Source organism: Topomyia yanbarensis, unplaced genomic scaffold (genome assembly GCF_030247195.1).
Source record: "Topomyia yanbarensis strain Yona2022 unplaced genomic scaffold, ASM3024719v1 HiC_scaffold_4, whole genome shotgun sequence".
NCBI lineage: Eukaryota > Metazoa > Arthropoda > Insecta > Diptera > Culicidae > Topomyia > Topomyia yanbarensis.
In genome coordinates, this window is record NW_026683602.1 from 782,298 (window position 1) to 806,653 (window position 24,356).

The 24,356-nt window shown below is 42.0% G+C and overlaps 3 protein-coding genes across 7 annotated transcripts in view; 1 reads left to right on the forward strand and 2 right to left on the reverse strand.

Annotated features, from left to right (window-relative positions):
• LOC131695481 (uncharacterized) overlaps positions 1–24,356 on the forward strand; it is a 98,994-nt gene that overhangs the window by 71,291 nt on the left and 3,347 nt on the right. Inside the window, exon 2 of the mRNA XM_058984010.1 lies at positions 23,737–23,924. Within this exon, the coding sequence (XP_058839993.1) occupies positions 23,737–23,924 (188 nt within the window). The remainder of the gene's footprint in view (positions 1–23,736; positions 23,925–24,356) is intronic.
• LOC131695477 (ATP-binding cassette sub-family C member 4-like) lies at positions 103–7,316 on the reverse strand. Of its 3 annotated transcripts, none has more exons than XM_058984003.1 (6): positions 7,188–7,316; positions 4,675–5,235; positions 4,277–4,502; positions 1,805–3,717; positions 644–1,743; positions 103–583 (listed from the first exon to the last, which is right to left on the reverse strand). In XM_058984003.1, exons 2-6 carry the CDS (start codon positions 5,194–5,196, stop codon positions 316–318), a joined length of 4,029 nt encoding a protein of 1,342 aa, XP_058839986.1. In that variant the 5' UTR covers positions 5,197–5,235; positions 7,188–7,316; the 3' UTR covers positions 103–315. The 3 variants fall into 3 exon arrangements, with proteins under 3 accessions (XP_058839986.1, XP_058839987.1, XP_058839985.1); XM_058984004.1 differs by lacking the exon at positions 7,188–7,316 and adding an exon at positions 6,432–6,526; XM_058984002.1 differs by lacking the exon at positions 7,188–7,316 and adding an exon at positions 5,844–6,029 and having other exon boundaries at positions 104–583.
• LOC131695478 (ATP-binding cassette sub-family C member 4-like) lies at positions 10,090–19,164 on the reverse strand. Of its 3 annotated transcripts, none has more exons than XM_058984006.1 (6): positions 19,044–19,164; positions 14,107–14,658; positions 13,717–13,942; positions 11,750–13,656; positions 10,589–11,688; positions 10,090–10,528 (listed from the first exon to the last, which is right to left on the reverse strand). In XM_058984006.1, exons 2-6 carry the CDS (start codon positions 14,626–14,628, stop codon positions 10,261–10,263), a joined length of 4,023 nt encoding a protein of 1,340 aa, XP_058839989.1. In that variant the 5' UTR covers positions 14,629–14,658; positions 19,044–19,164; the 3' UTR covers positions 10,090–10,260. The 3 variants fall into 3 exon arrangements, with proteins under 3 accessions (XP_058839989.1, XP_058839988.1, XP_058839990.1); XM_058984005.1 differs by having other exon boundaries at positions 14,107–14,678; positions 19,044–19,108; XM_058984007.1 differs by lacking the exon at positions 19,044–19,164 and adding an exon at positions 15,258–15,273.

The window sequence follows — 24,356 nt, forward strand, 5'->3', positions numbered from 1 at the left end:
AACAATTGTAGGAGTAGTGCTACGATCGTACGCGCACATGATGAGTGCCTTACTCTATGAATCGCCAGAACAGAACGACGGATTCAATTAATACAAAAATGCACTGCGGTAAAGGCTGTGACATTAGAAACGACGCCATTTTTGTACTAATTATTTATCTCTTCTCTAACAGTATAAAATTGTGGTCTAGGTTGTAAAAGCTAGCAGCTAAATTTCGTAAAAAAAGTTTGTAAGCACTTTAGTCCCTTAAGTTTTCTAGTTGATTGAGGCAGTTCCTGTTTTTAAGTGGTGTCAGGGTACGCTTCTACTTCGCCACTACATTTTGATTTTAATTTTATGGCTCTCGTCGGCAATCCGTATCAACGAAGCGGCCGTTGCCACTCCGGTTTGCTCTACCAGCCTTCGCAGATAGCCGGTTGCTCCGTGCATTAACTTATGAGGGTGTCCAAATTCTACCACTCGACCGGCATCCATCACCAGCACCCTGTCACTATCCATGACCGTGTGCAGCCGGTGAGCGATGGTTAATACTGTGCAGTCGGCGAATTGTGTGCGAATCGTAGTTTGAATTAGTTTATCCGTCCTACGGATGATCGATTTGGTTATTTTCATATCAACAGTATATAGCAGTAGAAATACTTACTCCGGGTCAACGTTGGCGGTAGCTTCATCTAAAACTAGAATTTTGTTCTTCCTAAGTATGGCTCTAGCTAGACAAACCAGCTGTCGTTGGCCCATGCTGAAGTTGCTGCCACCGTCGGACATCTTACATTCCAATCCGCCAGCCAGAGAGGAAACAGCCTCTTTCAATTCCACCTGATCCAAAGCATTCCACAGTTCTTCGTCGGTCTTCTCCTCGCACGGATCCAAATTACTTCGTAGAGTCCCGGAAAACAAAATCGGATCCTGCGGAATGATCGATATCTTGCTTCTCAGATCCTTCAACCCAAGTGTCTTCGTATCAATACCATCGATCTCGATCACTCCTTCATAGGGAGCTAGTCGGAACAATGCCTGAATGAGTGAAGACTTGCCAGCTCCTGTCCGACCGACTATCCCAATCTTCTCATTAGGCTGAATGGAAAAGTTCAAATCCTTCAAAACCTTTTCCCCGTCTTCCGAGTAGCTTAGCTCCACATTCACAAACTTCACCATACCGTCCTCGGGCCAATTCCTTTGCGGTCTGTACTTATGTGCTGATTCCAGCGGCGGCTCTGATTTTAAGTTCGTATACTCGACCGCTCTCTCCACTGAGACCATTTGATTTTCAAGCTCGGCCGATTGTCGAAAACCCCACTGGCACATTCCTATCAGGCCCATAGTTTGGGTAATCGCTAAACCAACGCTTCCTCCAAGTACGTTCTGTCCCCACACGACGAAGGTTAAGGTGATAACCGCTATGTAGATCACACACAGAAAGTCCAACCAGAAAGCAAACGCCCTCGTTGTGGTAATGAAAATGTACCAGGCGGACGTGTTAGCATCCATTTGTTCGTTGAATTCTCGGACCAGCGTGTCCTGCGCCTGAAAGGCACGAATCGTCGACAGGCCCTGGAGTGTTGCGTTCGTCTGGGAGAAGAGTGGCGATCGATTGACCGATTCGATGCGTTTGACAACCCGCGAACTGGTGAGGTAAATCCGGCGGAAGTAGTACATGACGATGGCAGCTATAACCGTCGGTAGAAGGAACCAGTAATTGACGATCGACACTAGTGATACTACGGTAATCATGTCCAGTATGAACTGTTTAGAATAAACGGATAAGTGTCAACGTATTGAATGATAACTTGTTCCGCATACTTACCACACAACATTCGAATAGAGATAATGGTAGGGAGGTGTCGATTGATCCAATATCCTTGGAAAAGCGGTTTAAAATTCGCCCCGAAGGGTTAGTATTAAAGAACCGCATTGTTGCTCGGGTTAAGCCACGGAACATTCGATCGTGAAATTTCATTGAGATTCGTAAGCACGCGTGATAGAATGAGAAGGTGCGCTGGACAATCAGATAAACAAACAGACCAAGTAGAATGGCGTAAGTGTGAATGTACTCCCATCTTTCATCGTTGTGATTTCCCGTCGCTTCCGTGTCTAGTGCTTCGTTGGTATCTAGTAGATCCCCAATGGATTGATTATTCTTAAACGAGACTGTGCTGGCACCCAACGATTCTTCCCAGTTAACCCACTCAGCTACGAAGTAGTCAACACCACTCGTAGCGAATTGTGCTAGGATTATAAACAATGCAATGAAAAATATCCACAAGTAGCTGTCGATCGCTGTGATGTAGGTTTTGTACACTGACAGCTTCACTGTACCCTGTCCTTGAGATTCTTTCTCTTCCTCTTGCTTTTCATCATCCAGAACCATGCTTTCGCTGTGAGCTGTCACTTTTTTGAAGTCTTCCTCAAATTTATTCTCCGTCGAAGAGTCCTCCGAACTCAGCGACGTGATTGAATCGAGCCGTGTCCTTTTCAACTCTCGGAACGTTCCCTGTGTCTCTACCGATCCTGCTTCCATTAACAAAACGTGTTGTACGTCCTTTAAATACTGCAACTGATGCGTCACCAACACGCAAACTTTATCGGCTAGAAAATCGCGGATGCACATTTCGAATATGTGTTTGCCAACATGAGTGTCAACAGCCGATAGTGGATCGTCCAGGAGGTAGATGTCGCTCTTTTTGTAGACAGCCCGTGCCAGACTGACTCTTGCCTTCTGTCCTCCACTGAGACTAATGCCACGTTCTCCGACGATCGTTTGATCTCCATGCGGTAACATCTCAAAGTCTCGCTCCAATGCACATATCTTGATCACTGTTAAGTACCTTTGTTCGTCGTACTCTTCAACAAACAGAATATTGTTCCGTATGCTATCTCCAAACAGCCACGGTTCCTGTGCTGCATAACTTATCGTTCCATTTATCTGTACCAATCCCTCATCTACCTCCAACTCTCCTAACATAACTTGTAGAAGAGTGGTCTTTCCTGAACCAACCGGTCCAATCACTACGCATAGCCGGCCTGCTTCGATCGTAGTAGTCACCGAAGTCACGCCAACGTTTGACTCTTCTTCACTCATAAACCATCTAGCCGTAACGTCTTCCATTACAATCCCTTTCTTCTCGCTATTGAAATTCACAACCCTCCTCGCTATGAGTAACCGTTCTGCTTCCTCACTGTGCTCAACCATTCCATTATTCGCCGCAGACTTCTTCTCTTCATTCTCAATCAAAACACTACTATTAGCCGTAATTTTCTGGGCAATTTCTGTCGCTTTGGTTTTCGCCTTTCCCTCCATCGTCAGCAGGAAATCCTGCGTTCGTTTCACCGAAATGTATCCTTCCGCACAGAAAGTAATTGCCATCGGCCAAAAATGCACCATCGAATCATTCAAGATAGTGTAGAACCTGGACACGATGAACACCTTCCGAGCAGTGATTAGATTTCCCGTGTACGTGTAAGATAGCAAGCTAAGGAAGATCGAAACTCGTGATATCACAAAGAACGAGGTCAGCGTAGCTCGTACGTAGGCTCCACCCCGGATGGCGTTGATTTCTTTGCGCCGAATCTGCTTCACCATCTTAGCGAATGAGCTTTCCCAGGTGTACATCTTAATCACCTGAATACCCTGGATGATTTCATTCATGAAGCGCACCCGGCTGTCCGTTCGTTTGGCTGCCTTCATCCTGTAGGTGGCGGCCTTTTTACCGATCCAGGCTGCGGGAGAATAACGACAGTTAGAGTGACAATCGGAATGTGCTGGTAAGGCATGCATTAAAAAATGGATTCGTAGCAATCCTATTTTGTGCGGAAAAAATCAAAAAGTTATCAGTTAATTTTCAACAGCCTTGACGAACCACGACGATATATTCAGCTGTAATGACGAGGAACAACTACGTTCGATGGATTGTTCGTAGTGCCAGATCCACCCCTGAGTGAAGAAGTTGGACATCGTGAGGAACAGCGTGTCCGCCGGATACGGTCGACCCGGCTTTTATAGCTTCCTCTTTCTAGATCTACTCCAATATCGCTGATCGCAGAGGCCACGGATGACCTGAGAACCTGCTGACATCCATCTTTTCGTCGGTCACGGCTAAGGTTCCAGCTAACTACCGCAAGACTACTCGGCAGGGCAAAATTTTATTGTAGCAGGCGTAACAAGTGTAAGTTTTAAGGAAAATTTGATCCATTGAACTATCTTTTGTTGTTGTTTTTTCATCGCCATCCGAAATAAGTCCATTTTTAATGCATACCTTATTCATAATGTACATCATACCTTGCAGTGGAATAAAACTGAGCAGGAATGCCATCCCGAGCAAGCCGGAATATCCCACCTCCAGATAGATGAAGTATCCCAGCAGAAAACATTCGGCGGGTCCTTTCCAAAGATCGTGAACGAAGCAGAGAGCAATATCGAATCGGCCCACATCATTGGATAGGAGATTGATGATTTTTCCACTTAGCCCGTCGGTATTGGCTGCCGATTTCGTTAGCTTCATTGACTGGAAATAACAAAAAAAAAGCTGTTAGATAATAACTCCCAACACGGCCCAGTTAGCAACGGTGCTCTAATTTCCGAGAATCTGCAATATTTACCATTCGCTTTATCTACGCACATGATTGATGACACGCGACACCAGGCTATTATTTAGATAAGCTTACTCGGTTACTCACCTTGCTGTAGATCAGGCAGGAGGCACCGATGCGAAGCTTCATACCGATCTCGAAAATGTACAGAATAAATGGATGGAATGTAATTACAGGAACAAGCGAGCAGAAAATCACTCCCGCAGCGTAGTAGTAGGCATGGCGTTCACTGATGTCCGTTTGACCGGGCGAAAAGTACGATACCAACGCCCCGAGGAACAACACTTGAGCCACCCGATTGGCCGTTTCAAGCACAGAGAACAGCAGTCCCCAGAACAGCGTAGCCTTCCCGTACGCTCGGAAAAACGTCCGCAACAGGCTAGGTTGCTGCCGCTGAAGCTCCTCGGCCCACAGTCGCTCGAATTTGATCGTCAGGCGGCCACTTTTATGCTCGGGCAGTGTAGCATACAGTAGATCTTCCGTGATCTCGTTCCGCAAACCGGCCCGGAAAATTTCCTTCAACCACCAGAAGGTCTGTCGCGACAGGAAGGACGCATTACGAATCGGGTTTTCCGGTTTGTTCTTGTTGTATTCTTTGTCCCGGTTCATTGTGTGGTGAAATGGCGGCTATTGGTACGGGTGATTGATCTACGCGAATAGATGGAGAGGTTCGGCATTAGATGTTATGGCAATCACATTTTTTACAATTGAAAAGCAATGGTAATTAGATAGGTGTGACCGATTGTACACAACGGTAGGCACGGTACGATATAACAGACATAAAAGCATCATCCATAAGTTCATTGCCACGAGTGGACGCGGGAGCGGCGATTTGACTGAATTCCGCGAAATACATGCAATCGCCATCAGTGATGTGCACTCGTTCGGACTACTGGATCGAACCGATTTGCTGACCACTACTTTTTCACTCGTTTCAATGCGGAAGCTCATCATTACAACAGCACTGGATTTCGCAGTATTATGCTGAATAATTGTTCCCGTTCCCAATAGTTTGCCGTTTACACGAAAATTGCACCCCGAATCACGACTCCGCTTATCGATTAAATCATTCTGTGAAAGAAAATTCTTGCGCTCGAATGACGCGTCGTCATACCAAACACGCCTCACACACTTCCCCACATGTTTTGTCTGCGTTTAGAAAGGTTTACTTCACATCCCATCCCCTGCCAGCCCGCAAAGCTATAAACGTCGCCACTGCGCCGATTTGTTGATACTTGGAAAGTCATTGCACTTACACGCAGTCTAGCAGAAAAGAGAAACAGCTGTCTATCCCTAAACCCATCAGAATATGGGTCGAACCGGAGGAAACCGGACTGACGAGCACGCGCAAAAATTCACTCGGTCTTGCCTCGGCGAACGATAACTTCACTATGACTGACTGACTGTGTCGTGCTCGCGGCAAGAGCGACGCCACCCCACTGTGTGTAGCATACACCGGACGTAGCAAGCGAGCAGCATAAATGCGCCCCATTCTCTCATTCTCACGCACGGGTGAGAATACAAAGAAGGCGTAGTGTTTTGAGAGAACATTGAACTTTTTTTCAGGGTCAGACGAGCGCTCTCTTTCTATGCTGCATTTATGCTGCCCGGTTGCATAGTTTTCGCCTTGCGCTGGTTTGGGCCGGCTTTTTCACGTTAAACTGGCGAAAGCAGCGCAAAACCTTTTTTGTTGTGCCCTTAGCATCTTGCTTACTCCAAGGAAGGGAGCTGTTCTTTGTTGGTGAAAATTCCCATCATCGCGGTATACATCTGACCTGTAGTCGGACATCGCAGCATAGTAAAAATTTGAAATTTCATCTTTTTGAGCGAAAAAAACAATTCACCTCCAAATCACTGTAGAACTAATTTTATCATCACCAAACTTGTTAGCGAAATCCTAACAAATCACGATTCACAATTCGTTTCGGCTACTGCGACGCGATTTCCAACCAAGTCTGGAGGCAGGATCGTTCCGTAGCAGGCGTCGTCGCTTCACACAGATCTGGAATTCACCGGTTGAACCAACGACGAACGAAGTTGCTCTGTCTTCTGCCGCCGCCGACACCGACGACGCAACTAGTGTAGCGTTCGTGTTGGCAACACTTCTTGTTGATGCTATTTTCATTCCGTCGTTCGATAGGGTGACATTGAAAATTCAATTTCACAAATTAAGATTTGTTATCAATTTTTTCATTTCGAGATTTTATTTCTTAATTTAAACAAAGAATGATTTGAAATGTCCCGAAGAAGGACTTCTCGGGTTGGCGCCCAAATTTAACTTTTGGAAAAAGTACATATATTGCAGCCTGGTCCAACAAGTTTTTGGTTCGCCACTCGGTGTGTTGACCAACCGCATTTCTGGTTCAACACCACTGGAATGGGTTTAACCGAGGATTCCTACCTATTATGAAGATATTATTCTTCTTTGAACTCACGGATCCTAGTTGCTCATAATCGATTAACTTATCTGATGGCAGCTGATAAGAATGCTGTTCTCTTATCACTCATATTGACAATCGTCGAAATGCACTATGGTACAGCTAATTTACAGCGGAAGCAATACTCAACAATAACTATAAAGACACACTTTTGATGCATACCTAGAACTACTTTCTTTAACATCTATTAGCTCGCTACTTATCACGTGCCAAAAGAATCGCGAATGTGTTCCTATCGGATTTCACAACTCGCTGAAACAACGTGGATATCCAACAGCTTGTAGACAAATACTTTCTGAACGTGACCGATTCCGTTCGTGGAATGATGCAAACTGACCCCACTATAGAATAATGCTCACAAATGGGCTCTCCCATTGTTGGCAGCTACGTATTTATGTACAGCCGTCACCTTGTTTATGCCGTTCAAATAACAGCAATCGGGCAGTTCTGCTGATAAGATACACATTTATTTGGGGAACCGGTTTGAGCTGGATGCTCGTTGTTTATAATAGTACGTTACAACACGCCTTTGAATGGAGCTTGTATTCATTTTCAAGGATCTCCGTTAGAATTTTTGAAAACACTAAAGCCAGTGTTTGAAAGTACTAAAGTGTCGATTAACAACACCCAAAATCCGACGGGTATGTTTCTTTTACTTTTGGGTAATATTCTATTGTCTTTTTGGTAACAGACCACGCAATTTTGCATTGCGGTATTAACGGTATTTTTCGAGTGCATGTAGGATTACTTTTTTACTGTGTAGATTGGATCGTGAAATAAAAATTTTAGGCAGTTTACGGATATAAACCAGTACCCTGACCTGGATAAGTTCCCGGATCCGGACCAGCCCCCTAATCTAGCCCATCCCTTTTTTCCCTTACCAAGTCCGGACCTGAACCAGGCCCAAACTTGGTGCTCGGTTCGGATACGTGGATCCAAACCGTAGGTCTTGCTTCCCGTACATTACGGGAAAGACTGTTCATGTGGTGTGCAGTCACCACCTTGCTGTTGTTGTCTGGGGTAGAAAAGAAATTTCAATTGAACACCGACCGAAATACCCCACAGTGTTGCCACAATTAAATCTGCATCGGGAGCTGAAAAATCTTTTCTATCTGTACTCTTCTATAGAAAAATCTGTACCGGATTCTGTACCCATACAATGACAAGGCGACTCGATTGTTTTATTTGCACTGGAATTCCACAAGAAACCAGTCAGAATGTGGGATGAGTTTGCCTAGGTAATGTCGATATCAGCTCCAGCTCAAATTCTCGCCGCCACTTTGTTCGCAACCTAAGGTGGCCAACAGAGTGGCTGCAAGAAGCTGAGATGGGGCGGGCAATTTCAAAAGGTGCGAGAAACCTGCTTGCAGTAAATCAAATGGAGCATGTCAGAGTAAACGTAGGCACTTCGAGAAGATTCGCTCAGCTTTCACTCAGACTTCATCCTTTTGATTTACTGGAAACGGGCTTCTCGCATATCGCATTCTAATGTCAGCTTTAATTCCAGCTCAGTCAGTACCAGCTACACTTCAGATTCTCGCCATCACTCTGTCAGCTGTCTAACTCAACGTTTATCTTTTTTCCTTTTTTATTTCGACTATGTTAGTCACATTTTCTTTTTTACGTTTTAACGACATTCATTTAGCTAGAGATTACTGGGTAGGGAAAGTTATGAAACTTAGAGCCATAGTACTCAAGTGAGAGCAAGGATGTGAAGTAAACAGATCGGAAAACTAGAAGTGGCAGGGTCATTAGAACAGGCTTAATATCGTACAGGCTTAATCTTTGCCTTCTGATAATGAGGGTCGAGCTTAGGCAGAATAACTACGAATCACCCGAGTTCACTAACATGTGTCCTGATAAAGGTAGACGTATCTATCTTTACCGTGACAACCGGCTTTATCTGCTGTTTACTGGAATGCAACGCGGGGTTAATTTTTTTACCCTAATGTAATGTAAAGAAATCTGTTCTAATCTTTACTTTCGTACAAATATCTGTAATCTGTACCGTACAGAATCTGTATCAAAAACGCTTAAAAAATCTCTACTTTTCTAGATAAATCTGTACTAGTAGCATCACCACTATTATTCCGAGTCGGTTTTTTCTGACTGTGCTTTGACGCTAGCCGAGTGTGAGCCGATCTTCAAATACGAAAAATGTCGTGTAGAGAAAATCGAAACTCGTCTTTATCCACATTGTGTTCGCTTTGCTTGATGCGCCGTACAATGACAATAATATTTTGTGTATAAGAACTGATAAAACATGAGCGCGACGCAGAGAGGATTTGACTTTGAATTTTTGTTGGGACCGTTTTAGTATTAACAGTCTTGCTATTAGAGCATTTTTTCTTATTACCATAGAGGTATTACGGCCGAGTTTTCGGTTTTCTTCAATATAATACAGTATCATTTCTAAATCTATCTGAAATGGACATACTGGGCTATGATAAAGTGATAATAATGTGATGATGAGTCGATTCCTAGTCCCACCAGGAGCGTCTGCTTCAAATTTGAGCCAAATCGGGAAAGGACGTAGCCAGTCACAGAGCCCGAAGGGCCCTGGCTCCTCGAAACCAAACTGAAGAAATTTTTGTTTGGCTCCGAATAAAAATCGTAACTACCCGATGTTTGGGATTTCCAAAAACCCGAGATGAATTTTTTTTGAATGCAGAGAAGCACACGCTAAACCCTGGGGCAACGCATACCATGTCGTAACGGCCAAGATCAAGGGTCCAAAGACGCCAGCTGAAATTTTCGCTGACAAATTGAAAATTATCGTGAATGGCCTTTTCCTGAAGCTCGACTCAACCGCATGGCCACCTAGACTGTACGGCAATGTAGACGGTGGAAGTACTGATGAGTCTCCAACGACCTGCACAACTAGTTCAACCCAATGTTCTTCTCAGTGAGAGATATAGCACAGTACAACGGAAAAGTTTCCAGAAATAAATGTAAATATTAACCAGATTACACCGTGTCGTGTATTTCGTATAAAAAGGAAAAAAGATTATTGTCTGTTTTTTGACTACTATTTATGTATTGTAGATTCAATAATTGACAGGTTCATTTAAACTATATTGATGATCATACTTTCTATGTCTTAAAACAGTGTAAAATTGAGGTTCTATAAAACAAATTCGTAACAATTTTTAAGCACTTTTGTCCTTTACCTATCCTGATTAATAAAGGCAGCTCCTGTGTTCAAGTTATGTTCAGCTGTGCTACTATTTAGTGACTACATTTTAACTTTAATTTTATGGTGCTCGTCGGCAATCCGCATCAACAAAGCGGCCGTTGCAACTCCGGTTTGTTCCACCAGCCTCCTCAGATAGCCGGTCGCTTCTTGCATCAAACTGTGAGGGTGGCCGAACTCCACCATTCGACCGGCATCCATCACCAGTACCCTGTCACTATCCATGACCGTGTGCAACCGGTGAGCGATGGTTAATACTGTGCAGTCCGCGAATTGAGTGCGAATCGTAGTTTGAATTAGTTTATCCGTCCTACGGGTGATCGAATTGGTTATTTTCATATCAAAAGTATTAAGCAGTAGGAATACTTACTCCGGGTCTACGTTGGCGGTAGCTTCATCTAAAACTAGAATTTTGTTCCTCCTAAGCATTGCTCTTGCTAGACAAACCAGCTGTCGTTGGCCCATGCTGAAGTTACTGCCCCCGTCGGACATCTTACATTCCAATCCACCTGCCAGAGAGGTAACAGCCTCTTTCAATTCCACCTGATCCAAAGCATTCCATAGTTCTTCATCGTTCTTCTCCTCAAACGGATCCAAATTACTGCGTAGAGTCCCGGAAAACAAAATTGGATCCTGTGGAATGATCGATATTTTGCTTCTCAAATCCTTCAGACCAAGCGTTTTCGTGTCGATACCATCGATCTCTATCACTCCTTCATAGGGAGCGAGCCGGAACAGCGCCTGAATAAGCGAAGATTTTCCAGCTCCTGTCCGACCGACTATCCCAATCTTCTCATTTGGCTGAATGGAAAAGTTCAAATCCTTCAAAACCTTTTCCCCGTCATCCGAGTAGCTTAGCTCCACATCCACAAACTTCACGACGCCGCCCTCGGGCCAATTCCTTTGCGGTTTGTATTTGGATTCCGTCTCCAGCGGAGGTTCTGATTTCAGCTGCGTATATTCAATTACCCTCTCTACCGAAACCATTTGATTCTCGAGCTCGGCCGATTGCCGCATACCCCACTGACACATTCCTATCAAGCCCATCGATTGGGTAATCGCTAGACCAACGCTTCCTCCAAGTACATTCTGTCCCCACTTGACGAAGGTTAAAGTGACAACCGCTATATACATCACACATAGAAAGTCCAGCCAGAAAGCAAACGCCCTCGTTGTGGTAATGAAAATGTACCAGGCGGACGTGTTGACATCCATTTGTTCGTTGAATTCATGGATCAGCGTGTCCTGTGCTTGAAAGGCGCGAATCGTCGACAGACCCTGTAGAGTTGCGTTCGTCTGGGAGAAGAGTGGCGATCGGTTGACCGATTCGATGCGTTTGACAACCCGCGAACTGGTGAGGTAAATCCGGCGGAAGTAGTACATGATGACGGCAGCGATAACCGTGGGTAGAAGGAACCAATAGTTGACGATCGAGACTAGTGATATTACGGTGATCATGTCCAGTATGAACTGTTTGGAATAAATGGGTAAGTACCAACTTAATAAATAATAACTTGGTCCATATACTTACCACACAACATTCGAAAAGAGACAATGGTAAGGAGGTGTCGATTGCTCCAATATCCTTGGAAAAGCGGTTCAGGATTCGCCCCGAAGGGTTAGTGTTGAAGAAATGCATTGTTGCTCGGGTTAAGCCACGGAACATACGATCGTGAAGTCTCTTTGAGATTCGTAAACATCCATAGTAGAATGAGAAAGTGCGCTGAACTATCAGATAAACAAACGCCCCAAGTAGGACCGCATATATTAGTATATACTGTTGCCTTTCTTCATCGTGATTGGGCGAAGCTTCCGTTTCTAGTGTTACGTTGGTATCTAGTAGATCCTCAATGGTTTGATTATCCTTTAGCGAGATTGAGTTGGCACCCAGTGATTCCTCCCAGTTGACCCACTCAGCTACGAAGTAGTCAAGCCCGCTCATAGCCAATTGTGCTAAGATTATAAATAATGTGATGAAAAATATCCACAAGTAGCTGTCGATCGCTGTGATGTAGGTTTTGTACACTGACAGCTTCACTGTACCCTCTCCTTGAGATTCTTTTTCTTCTTCTTGCTTTTCTTCATCCAGAGCCGTGGTTTCGCTATGAGCTGTCACTTTTTTGAAGTCTTCCTCAAATTTATTTTCCGATTCCTCCGAACTCAGCGACGTGATTGAATCGAGCCGTGTCCTTTTCAACTCTCGGAACGTTCCCTGTGTCTCTACCGATCCTGCTTCCATTAACAAAACGTGCTGTACGTCCTTTAAATACTGCAACTGATGCGTCACCAACACGCAAATTTTATCGGCTAGAAAATCGCGGATGCACATTTCGAATATGTGTTTGCCAACATGAGTGTCAACAGCCGATAGTGGATCATCTAGTAAGTAGATGTCGCTCTTTTTGTAGACAGCCCGTGCCAAACTGACTCTTGCCTTCTGTCCTCCACTGAGACTAATGCCACGTTCTCCGACGATCGTTTGATCTCCATGCGGGAACATCTCAAAGTCTCGCTCCAATGCACATATCTTGATCACTGTTAAGTACCTTTGTTCGTCGTACTCTTCAACAAACAGAATATTGTTCCGTATGCTATCTCCAAACAACCACGGTTCCTGTGCTGCATAACTTATCGTTCCATTTATCTGTACTAATCCCGCATCTACCTCTAACTCTCCTAACATAACTTGTAGAAGAGTGGTCTTTCCTGAACCGACCGGTCCGATCACTACGCATAGCCGGCCTGCTTCGATCGTAGTAGTCACCGAAGTTACGCCAACGTTTGACTCTTCTTCACTCACAAACCATCTAGCCGTAACGTCTTCCATTACAATCCCTTTCTTCTCGCTATTGAAATTCACAACCCTCCTCGCTATGAGTAACCGTTCTGCTTCCTCACTATGCTCAACCATTCCATTATTCGCCGCAGACTTCTTCTCTTCATTCTCAATCAACACACTACTTTTCACCGTAGGCTCTTGACCGTTCGAAGCTGCGTCGCTTTTTGGTTTTCCCTCCACCATCAGCAGGAAATCCTTAATTCGTTTCACCGAAATGTAGCCTTCCGCACAGAAAGTGATTGCCAGCGGCCAGAAGAACACCATAGATTCATTTAAAAAGTTGTAGTAACTGGAAACGATGTACACCTTACGAGCCGTGATTAGATTTCCCGTGTACGTGTAGGAAAGCAAGCTAAGAAAGATCGAAACTCGTGATATCACAAAGAAGGAGGTCAGCGTAGCTCGTACGTAGGCTCCACCCCGGATGGCGTTGATTTCTTTGCGTCGAACCTGTTTCACCATCTTAGCGAAAGAACTCTCCCAGGTGTACATTTTAATCACCTGAATACCCTGGATGATTTCATTCATGAAGCGCACCCGGCTGTCCGTTCGTTTGGCTGCCTTCATCCTGTAGGTGGCGGCCATTTTACCGATCCAGGCTGAGGGAAAACAACAACAATAAGTGACAAAAGAAAATCAGTCAAGATCCGAGAACTTACCTTGCAGGGGAATAAAACTAAGCAGGAATGCCATTCCGAGCAGACCGGAGTAGCCTATCTCCAGATAGATGAAATATCCCAACAACAGACATGCGATCGGTCCTTTCCAAAGATCGTGAAGGAAGAAGAGAGCGATGTCGAATCTACTAACATCATTGGATAGAAGGTTGATGATCTTTCCGCTAAGACCATCGGTGCCGGCTGCCGACTTCGTCAGCTTCATCGACTGAAAAACAGGTAGTTTTAGTTGGTAGAAGATACAGATAACTTCCAGTACGGTTCAGTCAACAACGAGTTCATAATTTGCACAGAACTTTAATATTTACCGTGCGCGTTATCTTCGGTTGACTGACACGCGACACCATGGATTATTTAGATAACCTTACTAACCTTGCTGTAAATCAAGCTGGAGCTACCGATGCGAAGCTTCATGCCGATCTCGGAAATGTATAACATATACGGATGGAATGTCAGTACAGGAACGAGCGACCAGAAAATCACTCCGGCAGCATAAAAGTACGCCTCACGTTCACTAATCTCCGTCTGTCCCGGTGAAAAGTAGGAAACCAGCGCACCGAGGAAGAGCGGTTGAGCCACTTGATTGGCAATTTCGATTGCCGAGACCAACAATCCCCAGAATAGCGTAGCCTTTCCGTACGCTCGGAAAAACGTTCGCAACAGGCTAGGTTGGGGCCGCTGAAGCTCCTCGGTCCACAGTCGCTGGAATTTGACCGACAAGCGGTTACTTTTGTGTTCGGGTAGTGTGGCGTACAGTAGATCTTCCGTGATCTCGTTCCGTAAACCGGCTCGGAAAATTTCCTTCAACCACCAGAAGGTCCGCCGCGACAGGAAGGACGCATTTCGAACTGGGTTTTCCTTTTTGTTTTTGCTGAATTCTTTGTCCCGGTTCATCGTGTGTTGTGGCGACTACTGGCAAATGATCTGTGTGAATAGATGGGAAACTACCGGTTAAGTATGTCATTGAATGTTGTGGGAATCACATTGTTACACATGGAAAGCAATTATAGTTAGGCGGGTGTGCTTGTTTGCACCTACACGACTCATGTGAGTTGTTTGGGTTAGTTGAGTTCGGTATGACAAAACAAAAAAATCATTTATATGAAATACAGCATATTTAAATTGCATGAATAATGTCACGCTGAACTGATGAAGTTAAGAAAATTATTCACCAATGCAAATATGTAAGCAAAGTACGGCTCCGTAAAGCTCGTGCATTGAGCCGTGTTAACTGAACAACTATACGAAAAAGCATGTCAATTAATTCACTGAATCTACTGTTTCAGTTATGAAATGTATTCCTGTGAGCATGACTCGGCTTGAACTTGATTTCTTGATTCAATTATTGTTTTAAAAGAAGATTAAAAAAATGTCCACTTTGTTTCCTGAAAAATAACAAATCTTTCTACATCTACAGTTATTTACAACAAAAAAACACTTTCGATTTCTTAGCCCATCATAAAATGGGTCAGACGGAGAAAACCGAACAGACGAGCCACCAGCTAAAATCTACTCTGTCTTACCTCGGCGAACGATGACTGCACTATGACTGGCTGACCGTTTTGCGGTAAGAGCGACGCCACCTCAAAATATAGCTACGGCATAGCAAGTGAATAGAGCGAGCAGCATAAATACTCCATTCTCTCATTCATACGCGCGTTACAGTTGAGAGATGGAGAGAAGCAGGCGTTGCGTTTATGAGAGAACATTGAACTTTTGACATTAAAAATGTCTTACTCCACTATCTGGGGCTAGGTGTCATTCTAAAATCTAAACTATCTCCCATGTAACGAAACTATGTAAGGTTTGCACGCTTATAACTCCGATATTACTAGATGGATTTTAATCATTCATACACCAACCGATTCAGAAACACCTAACTTAAATATTGGTAATAATTTAATATCTCCCCAATAAAAGTAGACTTTTGGAAATTGGTAAAATTAAAAAGTTCACGAAAAACGGGAAAAATACCATTCGTGAGGCAGATTTCTCAGACACAGCCGTCAAAAGAGGGCAGCTTAGTTGCTCAATGAAACACGAAAAGTCATAAATAGAAGCAACGCATGTCCGTTTAAATCAGTTGTTGCTCTTGTCTCATACGAACAACATCGTCTCCGGGCGATGCAATAAGCGCTATCGATTTTCGGCAACGTTGGCATTTGCACACACTCGCACCTATGTGACTAAACCATATACGGTTAGTTTATAAATAGAGGTGACGCGTACCCGTTTGAATCAGTTTTTATTCTTATGTCGAACGGGTAAGATCATGGCTGCAGCGTGTGGGCACTACAATAAGCGGTAGACGCTATGCATTTTCGGCAGCGGTGGCCGTGTGCGGATTTTTCGGGTACCAGCACGGTGTCACAGAATGATTTGCAAAGTGGGTGGGTGGGGTGGTTTGGATTTAATTCAATACGGTGTGTGCTGCTTAAGAGTGTTGCGTTTGAAAAAAATATATTTATTTTTATGCATGCGGGTGCGTTGTAACTTGTTAATCCATGTTTACGGCGCATTGTAGCTGCCTAGGGTAAAGAGCCTATTGGTTTTCATATGTTTCATATTTTGGTTATATGTTTTTTATCAGTAAGGCATCTGACAACGTGCTTCTGTAGTTATTGCACTGTTCAGCAGCGTAGTATTTTATATAGGGGAGTACACTCAGGTTTTATTACGCGGTATTTTTTACGCGAATTTTGAAATTTCCGCGGTTTTCATTTACGCGTTTTTTTGAAATTTAGGCGGTTTTCATTTGCACGGCCTGTATCCCCTGCGTAAAAAAACCTGAGTGTAATTGCATCGGAAACAATCACATTCCCAGCAGAACTTTTTGTTTTCTAATTTCAAACACTTTTGTTTAATTGTTTTCCCAGTTTATCCAGTCAGAGTATCTGTCCTGTCCTATGTAGTTAAAACACAGTTCTAATTGCGTTTTAAAGTATACAACAAATAGAACGGTTAGGTATACTAATTTAAATTTTAAAATATATCTGTTTGAAATTATGCAACAAACCGCTGTACTGAAGATATAATTATGTCAGTCCTATTACCACATAAAACACCTATATAACATAAAACGCTGCAGAATTGGTTTAATAATACAATGTTTACACTACAGAGTTATAACACGTTTTAATAATTAGCAACAAGAGAAAATGTCACCAAGATAGCATAAAACCCGTTTTAACTGGTAGTGCGAACGTTGCATAACAATGTAATTTATCAAATATTTTCATTTTTTTCACCACTAATCGATCAAGAAATACTTAACCTTAAGATTGTTTACTTAAGTTCATTAATACATTATTGAAAATTTAAATGGAAAATGAAATTTCATATTTCATGAAGAATCTGTATATTTCCGTTGCTGGGCGTGGGCTTCCTCGTCACGGTTCTAAATATGGAACTTTTCTTTTAAATATATTTTCTGGACAGACCAGCCTATTTTTACTAGATGGATTAGCCAAATAATGCCAATGACCTAGTGAGATACTTGATTAATTAATAGATTACCGTTAAAAGACCTTCAATAAATTATGTTTTAATGGGGAGGGTATATAGCAAATTGTAACATAAAAAACAGGCGAGTGAGCAAGAACTTGAGTCGATATGTGTGATAGATAAAATTCATTTGCACGCTCTTGAAAAAAGCTACATTTTTAATGTCACCGTGGTCGTGTCCTGTACACAACCCTTTAATTTTTTTTTTTTCAGTGTCAGAAGAGAGCGCTTTTTATGCTGTGATCAGTTGTTGGCAAATTACTAAAGGCAACAAAGAACCATTGGCAGAGCATCATGCTGCCAGTGCTTGGAATAAAACATGCACCAATTGGATCTAGGTTTTTTTTCAAAAGAACCAGAATATGCGAAGAAGAACAAAATGTGAATGGTGATCAATACCGACACCAGCTATGTTCGAATGCAGATCTTTTGGGGAAGGAAGGAATGTTAGTCCGATACATGTCGCTACCAGAGAATTCTCTACATCTCCACATCATTGTGTTACAAAATGTCATCATGTCAAAAGAAGTCATCGTGCTCACTTCTTACATGAAAGGTTAGTGTGATAGGACCACTTTCTCCTTCGGAGTGAATTTGCTAAATTTGCTACGACCTTTGATTTTTTTTGTAAAACAACATTTTAGTCGCCTTTCATGATTAAATATTGATGTATCTCAGTCACGCATGCGTTCTGCAAAATGAATATCAATAGGTAATGATAAAGAGCGTCTTCAATGTTGCTACTAGTCGAAACTTGGAGTTCCTCGTGAGAACATAGCCTAGTGGAGAAAAATAAATGTTAAAATTGATGCGTTTGCAATAGATTGGCGTACACCTTGATTAACACACTTTGTTGATAACCATTTTTTTCAACATCAACCGCTACTAAATCACCGAATAATGCACGAGAAAAAGTTTATTTGTTTTACGTTTCCTATCAATTGTATCGTAAAGTATCGTAAAGATAAGTATAAGTATCGTAAAGATATTAAAAAAACAGTTTTGGTCCACCTAGGGGTGCGATTGTGCCTTTCTCGTGCATCCAAACCATGTTTCCATTGCAGTATGGGTTCGTGAGAACCACACCACACCGCTGATTACGAAACAAAAGTGGTAGAGCTTCTACCACTTTTGTTTCGTCAAAATGGTGTTAGATCAGGTAACTTCCAAAAAGTCAATTTTGATAAAACAAAAAACAATTGCCAGTTAAAACATGTCGTAACATGCTCGCAAGGCTAGCGGTCCGTACGACCGCCGTGACATGCGGCTGAGACGACAATCGGATTTTACTATGAAGGTTCTTCCAGTCTGACGGTTGTGAATGCACGCTGCTTAAGCAATTTTTTTGTTGAAGAAAACCAGTCTACATTTTATGCCGACTTTAATGGGACACTGTAATAGAGTTTAAAGAAATTTTACGAAGCATCGTCTGCCCTTCTGAATTTTATTTATGACCCCTCATTAGAATTTTTTTTGTCGGTTTTCACTCACCCACGTCTTTATTTTCACGAGGGCCAATAATCTTGGAGTGTAACCATTCTTCTAAAGAAGTTTATTTCTTGAACGTATGCTGATTTAAGTGATTTTTGGAACACCCAAAAACACGAAACATTCTGCTCTTCTCTTAATTCATTCACTAATCCAAAAACCGGTAAGAATTGTGCCTCCTGTCTACGTATTGGCAATCATCCAAATCGTCAGAATAGTCTAAACAATTACATACTAATTATGTTAAGACGTGAACACTCATCACAAACCAACACCCCGCGCATTAATATCTAATCTCCAGAAACCAAACGGTATACCTCGTGGCAGCCGAAAAAATGCTTCTATGTACTATAATACTGATTTCACCACTCGTTGAAACAACGTTGACAGGCCGTTGCGCGGTCACTCCCCTTCGTCACAGAAGACTGTATGTAGTAGATAAACGTCCTAAACGAAACGTCCGATTCCAATGGTCGCACGATGCAAACTAACCACTAGCAAATGACACAACTGGGCTCGGTGCTTACCGACGTTCATCGGTCACCATGTTTTTGCCAATCAAATGGTAAGCATCGAGCTGTTTCTGTTGAAAAGATAAAAAAATCGAACCGATCTGTTTCCATGCGCGTTGGTTAGTGACTTTGTGCCGGTACCGACCGAAAAAGACCTTGCGAACGCTTTCATAAGAAGAGTCAATCAGTAGATATTTGAATGGCAGAGAAAAATCGAAAGCATGTAAACAAAAAACGTAGCCTTTCTTTGCAGTTTTTCATGAATCTTATTCTCACTATAAAGATCACAATCTGAAACAAAGTACATTTTATTGGTTGTCTTGTTGTTTCAAATACAATAATAAATAATTGAATCTATGCTTGCCAAACGTTTAGTACAAAAAAGTATAGTAAGTGATGGACATCTATTTCGTCTCGTCAGTGTCTGGCTGACCGACTTGATCATTCAGGACGCTAAATCGAAAACGTAACACTACTTGTGTGTACAAGTAAACAACTGATGTCTCGAAAACGCAAAGACTCTGAATAATGAGTAGATCGTTGCGTAATTGCAGAAACCTTCTAACCCAATCCTCAAAGATAGTCATACGCCATCTACAGTGGTGATATAGATACTCGAAATAGTGTTACGACTAATTTTGAGGCTTGAAGTTACGAGTGTTAATTCAAGAAGTGCCTTTAATTGAGTTAAGCTAATAAAACATTGACGGCTCAAAACCAATCAGCTGAGTTCTAACAATACTCCGAATACATTGATTTTCGCGATTAACCCAAAAAGAGTAGCAAAAAATACATTTTTAAGGCTTTCTCAGTTGACCTTAAATATTAAAGTAAATAAAACGTTTAATAAAAAATTAAATTGATGCTATTTCGAATTGTATTAGTTTAAATTTGTTGAATTGCTTCATCTATGCATTTTCTACGCCTGGTAAAATTTCAGATTTCCAGAACTGCAGAATATTTCTTGATAATTCCTGTCGCACGGCACATTAAAAAAACATCAGATCAGTTGTTCTCTGGAAACATTTGTATGAAGTTTCCATCACAAATATTTTCCCGAAACAAAAACCTTTATTTACAAACTGGTATACTTCAATAAAAGTACAAATGATTTTTCATTCATAGCTCAATCAATCTGGATAACAACGTGAACTGGGCCCATTTAAACGCTTTACGTGGCGAAGCACAATGCTTTGCCTTGGTATCCGATTGATGATTATCTCGTTAGTAGCTATAAGTCATTCCACTAAGTCGCTCGAAAAGGAAAGGAGGCCAGGAATGTTAAAATAGTGCCTACTTAATGTAATGCCACCGACTCAGAAACGCTTCCGTCAGTACCAGAGAGTTGGATCTAGGATTCTTGCTTCGCCACATCCAGTGTTTTGGTCAGTCTTTGGAAAAGTTTTCGTAGTTTGTGAGCTCCTTCATTTTGTTAAAACTACAGTTAGGGTGGTTCTAATTTCACCAAGATAAAAAATAACCTAGTGATCATTCTAGATAGAGCCATATTACCTTCAGTAAAGTTGTAGCAGCAATAAATTTAAAAAAAAGTATGTTGAAAACATGTTAGCCCTATGTAATACTTTTCATTTTACAAGATATTTAAAATTAGGCTATTTCGTAGTGTTTCTTAGTAAAACTGTTTTATTAATATAACGTTTGCTGTATTGATTTAAAACTGAAGCAATCTTCAGACAACTTTAAGATTGTTTCAGGGCGAATATTTTTTTCATTGTACAACATATCTAACAATTTTTTTCTTCAATTCTACTATCACTAATTGGACTAAAAGAAACATATTTTTTTCAAATACATATCAGGTCATGATTCGAGACATATTTGAACAAAAAAGGCGATTGCAAATTGTTTCTTTTGATTTCACATTTATTTAAACAAATCAATTTTTGAAATTATAAGTAGGGGAGCGTGGGGCTATTAAGACCGTGGGGCTATTTCAGACTACCTCGATTTCTCAGGAATTCGTAAGACTTTCTGACTGCCATACATATTCGTGGAAGCGCCATTTTGAAACATTAATTTTGACAGATGATTCAGATGATGTAGCTGAGGCTTCAAACTAACAATTAAGACCTTTGACCGATAAATTGTTTCACATCGATCCACCTAAAATGGCGATTTGCCTAGGTAGATTCGAATAGCCCCGGTTTCTCCTATTTATGTCTTTTTAATAATAGAAGCTAGAGTTTTTATTTATTAGAAGAAAATGTCCGTCTTCAAAAACTCTGAAAATCATCTAAAGGATATGCTAGTAAGACAAGAAAACAGCAAAAGTAATGTCAAAAGTTAGGTTCTTATTGAATTAAGCCTTGGTAATATGTTTAAATTATTTCGCGGGATACAATATAAAAGATATAGTTTCGTTCTCACGATAAAATTTGTCACTGTACAAGACTTTTCTATTATTTTAAATTGTGGGTAGGGTGGCTCTAAAATAGCCGTTGCCATTTTTGGTGATGTATACTGCAAAGTATGGTATTCCATATGGAAGTAGCGGTATTTACTATTATGTCGGTTGTCACGGTAAAGATGGACTTGTGATTTGTAGTTATGCTGCCTAAGCTCGACCCTCATTAGCAAAAGACAAAAGTTAAGCCCGTACGATATTAAGCCTGTTATAATGACACTGCCACTTCTAGTTTTCCGATCTGTTTACTTCACATCCTTGCTCTCACTTGAGTACTATGGCTCTAATTTTCATAACTTTCCCTACCCAGTAATCTCTAGCTAATTGAATGTCGTTAAAATGTAAACTAGATTGATTAGTTTTTTCATAATTCAACAAATATTTCCAACACTTGGCTACCTATTTACTTCCCCACAACCGGTTAATTTTATCCACAGTTCCCCATACAGTCTACATAATAGAATCGTGGTTCCAACTGGTTAACCACAGCACTTGCTGATTTTGTTTTGGTCGTGTTTATGCTAGCTGGCTTTAGGATTTCACAATATTGCATTAGTAGCTAGTTCGTTCGCATTCGCAATAAATCCCGCTTGATAAGCTTTTGACAAATTTCACACAATCGCCGCAGATTTATCTCGCACTGAATAAATATGTTCATTCTTAGCCGGAGTGTGCTGTTGTTGTGTCCATATTATTTACCTACCAGCTTTTCTTTCCGTCAATGAAACCTGGTTTGATGAAGTTGGGATGGATTTCGCATTTGCTGGTCTAAACAAAAAAAAAGATTATCGTTGAGGAAATGTTGATCTTCATGTTTCTGTGTTGTTGCCATGGGTTTATTTTTTCAAAGATAGGCCACCAAATTGGAATCCTTCCCTTGGTTGTATAGGGTGATGAGCTTATTTGCGGCATGTTTCTATCATCACCCTACCCATTTGAAGCCGTTGGTTAGAGCAGTGTCTGCCATCTTTGTTCAACGCATTGAGTCAAATGGTAGCGCAACAATAGGGGTTTTCGATTCGAGTTTTCATTGGGTTCAAACACGAGAATTTTACTGTTTTCAACGCATTTGTGTTATTATATTGGTTCTTAACAACTAAGCAAAGCGGTTGATGTCAATTTTTACGCATTTCATTGATTGTAAGGCAAGAAATTACCGAATTAGTGAGGCACCTTGCTTAGTATGGTGAAAATAGGCTCATCACCCTATATGGCATGCATCAGATTGGATATACTGCATCAATTATCAACAATAAATACTAGTAAATATCAATTTAATTTGTCAGCAAAAAAATAGTCATTGAACATAATTGTAGCTTTTCATGTTGATCTCTAACAGAAAGTTGCTTTAAGATGTTGATTGCAATACGTCTTGATAGTGGTGAATCGGACCGCACGATTATAAAAATGCATTGGTACATGCAGAATTACAAACTTGCTAGCGCATACGCGACATACAAACACTCACGCGAAAAAAACAATGCGCATAATAACATACAAACGCTCGATGTTTTTGCTATAATACAACAGCGGCCGCAAACGCAGTCATTCGCGCATACCAACGCCTACGAACTCGCTATCATAAAAACGCCCTGGCGGTTTGATCATATTAACACTTACGAATTGAAAACGCGGTCTGAAACACCAACATACAAACGCCCGTTCCCACCCGATCAAGAGTCGCCACCGTTCAGGAGCTCTAATTCTAAAATACAGAACATGCCAGACACTAAGTCTTAGGGTGTCATACTGCCCATGATCGCAAAACAGTCCCATAAAGATAGGAAATCCCATAGAAAATAGGACAAATATGCGATCATGGGCAGCATAGTTGAAGACGCCAATGCGATAGGGGAGCTAATTTCCTTCCATTATTTGAACCGTACGCTCAGAATTAAACATGAATGACGGCTTGCGCAGAATTGGAGTTTGCTGTTCATTCCATCTTGTGACAACATATATTCCCAAATTACTATACTAATTAATGAGTTATCGACAACCATAGATGTCGCCCACCTGGTCATCCCTTACCTGCTTCTAACATCATCTGATGTTATCTTCTTTCTCCTGCAGGGCCCGCTGGCGCGACAACCGTACCATCTTCAACACCCCGAACCCCCGGCTGATGAACGTATCGCTACTACGGGAGAACAAGCTGCTCCACGGCCAGGAACGCCGTGGTTCCCGAATGTCCGTACGGATGCCGTCGCGACAACCGAGCATGGCCTCGCTACGTCCCCACTCACCGAACGCATCGATAGGTAAGCTAGGTCTGTATGCGGGAAGCCGATTTCTACTACCGATTGTTGTTCTGTCAAATCGTTCGTTGTTGTTCTTGTTGTGGCGAGTTTCGAGATTGGTGTTCTTCTACCGTAGAACTAACTGCGTACTGTTACCGACTGACGTTATTTAGGTTGTTTGTTGTCTAGCACTGTGAGCGTTTTGCGTGATTTGGAATCCTAGCAGGTAGTGTGGGTTTTGGTAAGCTCCGGCACTTCAAGTCGACTAGCGGCTGCTCTTCTCACATTGCAACGCTAGCTGAATCTTTTTCGAGCCTGTTTTGATGATGTAACAGTACCAGTTGTCAGTTACTCAGCTATCCGTAGCTGTAGTCTTGAGTGATCTAGTTGTGTGTTTATTTTTGGTTCCTACTGGTTAAATTTACTAACAATTTTGTGACTGTCAACGCGTTT

Coding starts and splice junctions, on each gene's coding strand:
- LOC131695477 (XM_058984003.1), bottom strand. CDS start 5,196: ATGAACCGGGACAAAGAATACAACAAGAACAAACCGGAAAACCCGATT. Junction 4,503..4,674: donor CCTGCCTGATCTACAGCAAG/GTGAGTAACCGA, acceptor TGTTATTTCCAG/TCAATGAAGCTAACGAAATC. Junction 3,718..4,276: donor CAGTTTTATTCCACTGCAAG/GTATGATGTACA, acceptor ATTCTCCCGCAG/CCTGGATCGGTAAAAAGGCC.
- LOC131695478 (XM_058984006.1), bottom strand. CDS start 14,628: ATGAACCGGGACAAAGAATTCAGCAAAAACAAAAAGGAAAACCCAGTT. Junction 13,657..13,716: donor TAGTTTTATTCCCCTGCAAG/GTAAGTTCTCGG, acceptor GTTTTCCCTCAG/CCTGGATCGGTAAAATGGCC. Junction 10,529..10,588: donor ACCGCCAACGTAGACCCGGA/GTAAGTATTCCT, acceptor GATCACCCGTAG/GACGGATAAACTAATTCAAA.